General features: G+C 52.2%; 2 protein-coding genes across 2 annotated transcripts; one reads left to right on the top strand and one right to left on the bottom strand.

Annotated features, from left to right (window-relative positions):
- The first annotated feature begins 1,333 nt into the window (after positions 1–1,333).
- EI90DRAFT_3071427 (Brix domain-containing protein) lies at positions 1,334–2,765 on the top strand. Its single transcript, XM_039061305.1, has 4 exons — positions 1,334–1,385; positions 1,446–1,578; positions 1,642–1,878; positions 1,944–2,765. The coding sequence occupies exons 1-4, from the start codon at positions 1,372–1,374 to the stop codon at positions 2,616–2,618; spliced, it is 1,059 nt and encodes a 352-aa protein (XP_038912703.1). The 5' UTR covers positions 1,334–1,371; the 3' UTR covers positions 2,619–2,765.
- A 471-nt stretch (positions 2,766–3,236) lies between these two features.
- On the bottom strand, positions 3,237–7,248 carry EI90DRAFT_3018801 (uncharacterized protein; the record flags this gene model as incomplete). The annotated part of the gene is given in 4 exon segments (XM_039057262.1): positions 3,237–4,419; positions 4,463–5,888; positions 6,002–7,046; positions 7,066–7,248. The coding sequence occupies 4 exon segments, from the start codon at positions 7,246–7,248 to the stop codon at positions 3,237–3,239; spliced, it is 3,837 nt and encodes a 1,278-aa protein (XP_038912702.1).
- Between the last annotated feature and the right edge of the window lie 42 nt (positions 7,249–7,290).

Genomic DNA, 7,290 nt, shown 5'->3' with positions numbered 1-7,290 from the left:
CGGGAGCAAGGAGTGGCCATGCGGTTGCTCGCCAACTAAATGATGAATCGCATGGAGTGGAACATAGGGAGTCTGGATATTCGCTCTTGATCGGTTTGCGAAGCAGTCTTATGCGCCATTGAACCATCGCGTAATTCAAGTGGCCTATCACAAAAGCGAAGCCGACGGATGTTGCGTGCCAGTCTGGATGCCTGTCGGTTGTGACATTGAGATTCATTGTGGTAAGAAACGTCTCGACCAGCCAAATAACAACCAGTCCGGAGGTCAACATCAATGGGTTGTTCCCGAAGAAACAGAACAATTACGCCTCACTTTTCCCTCAACAAATATCATCTCCGGGGACATGAACCTAATTGTGCCACCCATGGCTGAGGATGTCTGACGCGTGGAGAGTTCACTGTTGAAACGAGACATTCCAAAATTGCCTTGCAGTCATCACTGACGAGAACGTTCTCCTTTGAAATGGGTGAGAGCAAATGAATGTGACCGATAAGAAGAGCTTGGACAATCGCTTGCTTCAGATGATGCAGATGGTCCAATCCTTTCGCAATGCCCTTTGCCTATGGTTCGTAACATATCCATTGCTTTCAGAAAGTGAACATGTTCCTCACAACCCTCTCCGCAGATGGGTTCTTCTTAAGATAGTCGACTACATTTCCATTCTGGCACCAGATGGAGATTAGAACACCCTTTACATCGCATCCTCCCCCTTCGATGGCAAACCCAAAGAATTTGAAGATGTAAGGATGATCTAAATTTACATTTCCCGGGTAAGATTCTAGATGCTCATCGTGAGCGTATTGCTTGCAGGCGGACGAAGTTCCTTGTAACAAACCTAGCCAAAATGATAAATTCGTGGTTACTTCAGAGAGAAGGCACCAACCTTTACTGGCTCTTCACATCGAGGAGGCCTCCGATCTGCAATGTAGATCCACCGTTCGCAACAAGGCGCCGAGAAGAGAGAGGAAATTGTCCGCTCAGATCTTTCACCTTGGCTGCCGCCAGCAGGCCATCTATCAGAGCGAGGGATGATGCATCGATCATGAGATCCGCAGAATACGACTTCATTCAGGAGCGTTTTGGTGACCGCCGACAAAGTGCACCAGGACGGGCTAATCACAGCTGACCCATCCGTCCATGGCGATGACTTGCCAACACTAATGTGCAGTGTCCACTTGCACCAATACACCCTCTCTCCTAGTACGCCTTGAATGCGCATGAGCAGTGGGGCAGAGGAAACGTGGTGTCTACAAGGAAAGAATGCGACTTCAACATTGTTTCGACTCCAAAATTGTAGAGCGTGCGAACTGGCATGGAAGGCCCGTGACCTTGGAAAGTTTTGTGGCGACTCAATTCAAAAGTTAGAACTCCATGCTGAGGACGATGTAAGCCCTCTTAAGATTGCACCCTGATTTAGTATCTAACAAGGAATCGTTTGACTACAGAAAACCGAAGAATGCTCGCATCAAGCGGGCATTGGAAGCCAAAGAGCCCAAAGAAGTTGAGGGAGCTAAGACCGCCCTGTTTGTGCGGGGATCTAGCACAGGGGAGAGGCTCGATACTATTATGAAAGAGCTAGTAAGTCTGTGCTACTCCATCTCAACGCCTTCACCTCCGCTGAGGCGACACTTTCTATACTAGATGACCCTCAAGAGCCCAGATGCGATATACTTCTCCAAGAAGAACGAAATTCGGCCATTTGAGGATGCGTCATCATTAGAGTTCTGGACCATGAAGAATGATGCACCATTATTCGTAATTGGCCACAATACGAAGAAGCGACCTAACAATTTAACGTTTGTGCGGATGTTTGATGGGAGGGTGTTGGAGATGTGTGAAGTTGGAGTGACGTCCTTCACGAGCATGCAAGAGCTCAAGGCGAGGCTACAAAATTCGGCTCCCTCCCCTATTATATTTTCTAACGATATCCTTCCCTAATGTAGACACTGAAATGCAGATCTGGTCTCCGCCCACTAATGCATTTTGCATCAGAACTCTTCGACACTCATCCCCGCTTCATTCAACTCAGATCCCTCCTCCTGGACTTGTTTAGTGCCGACCCATCGTCAAAAGCCATTCACCTAAAAGGTCTCGAATGCCTCATCAGCGTATCCCTCGGTCCAACCCCTTCATCTCTCAACTCCACTACTACCGACCTCTATTCCGAAGTTGACCCTAATTCTAAAGAAGTCCTCGCCACTTTTCCTCCCGTTCATATTCGCACATACACTATCCAAATGCTTAAAAGTGGCTCCCGCACGCCTCGCGCCGCCCTTACACCTATGGGCCCCAACCTGGATCTCGTCATGCGGCGACATAGTCCACCTGACCCTGATATGCTCAAGGAAGCGATGAAAAGAAGGAAACTTCCTCAGAGTGATATCGAAAGTGGTCTTGGGAGGAAGCGGAAGAATATCGAGATGGATGAGATGGGTGACATTCGTGCTCAGATTCACTTGGGCAAGCAAGACCTCAGCGCTTTACAATTGAGGAAGATGAAAGCACTGAAGTCTGACAGGGGAAAGAAGCGGAAGATCACATTCGATGAAGGGGAGCCGGAGAACAACAACGGAGACGACGAAGACGACGGAGGTTCAGATGGGAAGGAAGACCAATAGGATTTCCGTGTCACATTTTTCGCAGGGACCTTAATTTGCTCGTAAAAGTAAACTAATCTCTTTCACGCTATGTCGCTCTGGTCTGTATATATATTGATCGAACGATTTGTCAAGATCAACTAGCGTGCATAGCTTGTTGTATTCAACAGTGACTAAGTCAACCGTGGCTGACAATGTGAGAATGGGGCTGGGTAGGTGAGTTATGTAATGGGACTAAATCTGAGAAAACCCATTCCGGAACTACTTTTTGATTGATCAATATTGAGAGTACAAAAGTGAACAGTGAAGGGACAGTGGTAATAATGTCGAAGAAAGATAGAGGACGTTCGATAGTAAATACGGAGTCTCCAACATCGAGTAGTGGCTAGCTAGTTAGCTAGAAACATATTACAGAGAAAATGCTGATATGAAGCAAGCATGGACAGTAATGTATAGACGTCCGCAATCCTCCCAAGTAAAACATATACCAAACCAACGAAACAATTGCAGAGTAGTGGAGGTGAGATGAGGATTTAAAGATACGCAAGCTTGCACTTCCAAAAAGTGCATGCATGTATAACAGTGAAAATTAGGGAAACAAAGATAGGAAGAAAAACGAGCACGGAGGGTTGCAGCTCATCACCGTCCCTGGTCCTGCGGCGAGTCAAACATCATGTCCATATCGATCCTCCCGTCACCCGAGACGCCCACCTCCCCCCACTCGTTCACGTTCATACCAATACTCATGTCCATATTCATACTGCCCGAAAGATCCATGTCGAAACCAAACTCAGATATACTCATCCCCTCATCATGTCCACTGCCCACGCCATCACCACCCGCTGTGCCCGCACTCAAGGCAGTACTCACCACTTCAAACTCCGCGTCACCTCTGCTGCTTCCGCTCCCACCACCAACAGTTGGCGAGCTGAGCGCAGCGCTAGCAGGTCTGAGGATGCCCAACTCGGGGTCATCCTCATCACTGAGCGCCAGGAATGCTTCCCTACGCAGGGGATGAGACTGAGGCTGTACTTGAGACTGGGACGATGTGCTGTGACTGCTCGGAGTACGAGCGATTCCCGGTCGGCGCAAGCGTCCTGAAGGAGGGGCTCGCAGTTCGAAAGATTCCTGCTGATGCGACAACGACGTTGGGGGTAGCATTTGTTGACCCACTCCCGGCTGCTGCTGCTGTGCTGATCGCTGAGGGGCTGTTTCGTCCGTTGAAGTTAGCGCTGACGAGCCCTGCTGACGATCCTGGTCTTGATCTCCCGTCGATGTTTCCGAGCCCGAGCCCACTCCCGGACGCCGCCGCTGCAACCGCTGGGCGACCTTCTGCGGAAGCCTCAACTGGAAGTCTTGCAACGCGGCCACCTGTCGATGATGATGTTGTTGCATTTGCATCTGAACTTGCTGCTGCTGCTGATGATGCATGAGGTATACCTGCTGTTGCTGATGATAATTTAGTGGATTCAGACCCGAAGAGGATTGGTGATGCCAATGTGTCAGAGGATGAGCCGTATGAGGGTACTGTGGCAAGTTGACCACTGGGGGTAGATGCCCTTGATAATGAACCGTCCCCCCACTCCCGCCGCTCTGAAATGGTGCCTGTCCCGAATTGGCGCTGAGATTCGTCGCGGACGTGGTCGTCAACCCCGAATACTCGTAGGGTGATCCCATCCATTCCGTAGCGCCTGCGCTCGTCTCGCTCCCAGCCTGATTCGGGCCGCTTCCGACCATCCCCACCCCGCCACTCGGATTGTTGTTGTTGCCACTCGCAATATTCCCCATGCTGAGATCTAGGGCGTCGAGCATGGTGTTCGTCCTGCCCAAAGCCTGAAGAGGAGGGACGTTCGGTATCATTATACCTGGCATCGAACCCGGCATCATCATCGTCCCACCGGCGTCCCCCAGTGGGTCTAAACCCCCGGGGGACGAAGGAAGCGTCACTACGTTCTCCTGAGGATGGGATTGTTGGGGATAAGTCAGTTGCTGATTGCTTATCGTGTTCGCTGAGGAATGACGGGAATGATCCCTGGATGTTCTGCCGCCTGAGTTCGTCGATTGTCCTGCTCCCCCCAATGCTACGTTCCCATTCGTCCTTGACGTGCTCAAGCTTGACGCGAGGCGAACCGGCGAGTTGGCTTGTGAGCCGCCGTGGCTCTTCTCGTCGCTGTTGTCCCGTTCCGTAGGGAGGGGAGGCACCGGAGGGAAATACGAGTTGTACTCTACTTGGCGGTGGTGTGGGTGATGGGGAGTATGAGGATTGTGAAGTGGCGTCGTTACGGTACTCGAAGGGCCTTGCTGCTGGAGAGCGGGCGAGACCCCCTGATCTGGAGTTCCTGTGTGAGAGGTCGACACCGTCGAGAGTCGAGACGGCGTCAGCGGAAAGTGATCGTTGGTCTGTTGCGGATGGTGAAGAGAGCGGGAGTGGATCGCGTGTTGCAAAGGACTGAGCGGACCTTGATGTCGAGATAACCCTTGAAGGGGGTGATACAGAGTTTGCTGATGAGGTTGGTTCTGATTCATCCCCAAACTTGGAGCTGCTCCGCTGGTGGTCAGGTGTGGAAACTGAGCATGATGATGGTGATATGGATGGAGAATAGGCCCCGCCGTTAGTTGCTGAAGCATCATGTCCATCTGCTGCTCCATAGGTCCCGGTCCTGATGCTGTAGAAGCTCCGTGATGATACAGACTCCCGAACGGATTCGCCATAGGTATGGGCGGGGCCGACATGGGCTGCGAAGGAAAAAGATGGCGGAAGGGATGTTGATGACTTTGCGACGGATTCGAGAACGGATTGACCGCATGAAACAGCGGATGGCTGCTGTTGGGATTGGTGCTGGCGGACGGACTGTGACTGGCCACAGCGCTGTTTGGAGGATGCTGATGTAGCGGTGACTGGACGTTGCTGCTCGTCAGCATCGATGATGTCCATGACTGAGAGTCTTCTGGACGAAGGTCTTGATTGCTGATATCCTTCGCTGCCGTCCCCGAGATCGACAGATCCTCTTGGACGCTTGATGCCTCGCGGAACTGGCTGTTGCTGCTCGATTGGCTCTTCGGGGGCGTGGAAGGAAAATGGGGATTCGTTGCTGAGGAGGGCAGCTGTTCCGAACCCGTCCAATTTGGGTCCGTTGTTGGCGGTTGCACCCCGTGCGCATGATGATGTAGGTCGGGACCCTGGTAGGGGGAGCTGTATGGGGAGCTGTAGGGTCCCCCGAGAGGCCAACCCAGCACGGCTGACTGCCCCAGTCCCAACACTGGACTGGTAATAGGATGCTGGAGCAGTGCCTGGAAAGTATGCAAGATGATGACAGAAATAACAAAAGACACATTTGCAATGGATGACGGTTTAAACTTTCATCAGAAAGAGCAGTGAAGGGCAAAGGGGAATGCATGCTTACCTGGCCGTGCTGTATAAGTGAAGGCGAAGGGGTTGTGTTGATGTGAAGAGGATGGCGTTGAAGGTACTCCCGATTGAGATGGTGGACGCGTGTTAAACCTGGCACTGATTGTTGGGGAGACGATCTCCGAGATGGGAGGGAGCCCGACCCCTGTCCCTGTCCCTGGCCTGCTGCTGGAGGAGTGCTGTTCGACTGAGGAGGCGAAGCTGAAGTTTGGGCTGAGGCGCCGCTGCGGAAATTGTTGGGATTGGCCGCTGCCGGTGCGCTGGAAGAATTGTTGAGTTCCGGGTGACTGGATATTTGAAGGCCTCCCAAGTGACCCGGACCCTGGGAGGCCTGACCGAGAGGGGGTGATGGACGAAGATGTGAATGGCCGCTGCCCTCGACCAGCGTTGTCTCGCTGGATGTTGTTACTGGCGAGAAAGGACTGACCGGTAGACGCTGTTGCTGCTGAGTCCAGAAAGGAATGTCTGCCGTCGCCATTGAGAAGGGTAACTTGCCGGACTTGTTGCTGATCGGGATGGGTGTCCCCAAAAGTTCCCATGGATGTTCTGCTTGATCGAGTGTCGCGAAACTGGTCGGCTCTACCCTCACGAAAGTCATTGGTCCGAAAGGAGTCGCGAAAATCGGTACGCTGCCCTGGGTCTGCTGCTTCGTAACCAGTACTCGTACCTGGACGTTGAGCAAGAGTAGAGTCGGTAGCCGGTTGAGCGCCCCGACGTCTCTCTGCAGTCGAGCCGCTTGGGCGAGCATGAACCCTCGCATTTGATGTGGACAACGACGTGTGAAGTGTCGTAAGCTCTTTCATCATTCTCTCGTTTAATTCGGGCTTGTCGGAGTGCACTGTCTGAGCATGTTGACGCAGATTGTCGAGCCGGGAAAACTGCTTTCCGCAATGGCAAGCAAACGGACGCTCGCCGGTATGTTTTCTGTTGATGTCACGTTGCGATATGAAAAAAAAGAGGGAGAGACGGGAAACTTTGAGATAAGACGACGACGGTCCCCCCTCGATATGGAACGAAGAAAGAGGACTTGCCTTATGTGCCTAGCGAGGTGTTCGCTACGAGAAAAGACCATGCGACAGTCGCCAAAGTTTCGACACTGGAAGCTTTTGCTGGGGGTGTTTCGATATCTCTTGGGAGGACGACGCTCGCATTTAGAGTGGCTTGAGGGTGTGAAGTGGGCTGCTGGCCGTCCGATGGAGAGTCATCGAGATTGGCCACCGCTATAGGCGGGGAAGCACTCATCGCGAATGCGGACGACGAGAGTGGAGGAAGAGTTCCTGAGCC

The sequence above is a fragment of the Cantharellus anzutake genome (genome assembly GCF_015039405.1).
Source record: "Cantharellus anzutake strain C23 chromosome Unknown EI90scaffold_48, whole genome shotgun sequence".
NCBI lineage: Eukaryota > Fungi > Basidiomycota > Agaricomycetes > Cantharellales > Hydnaceae > Cantharellus > Cantharellus anzutake.
Note: the sequence above shows the minus strand (reverse complement) of the source record. Positions and strands in the feature narration are given on the sequence as shown.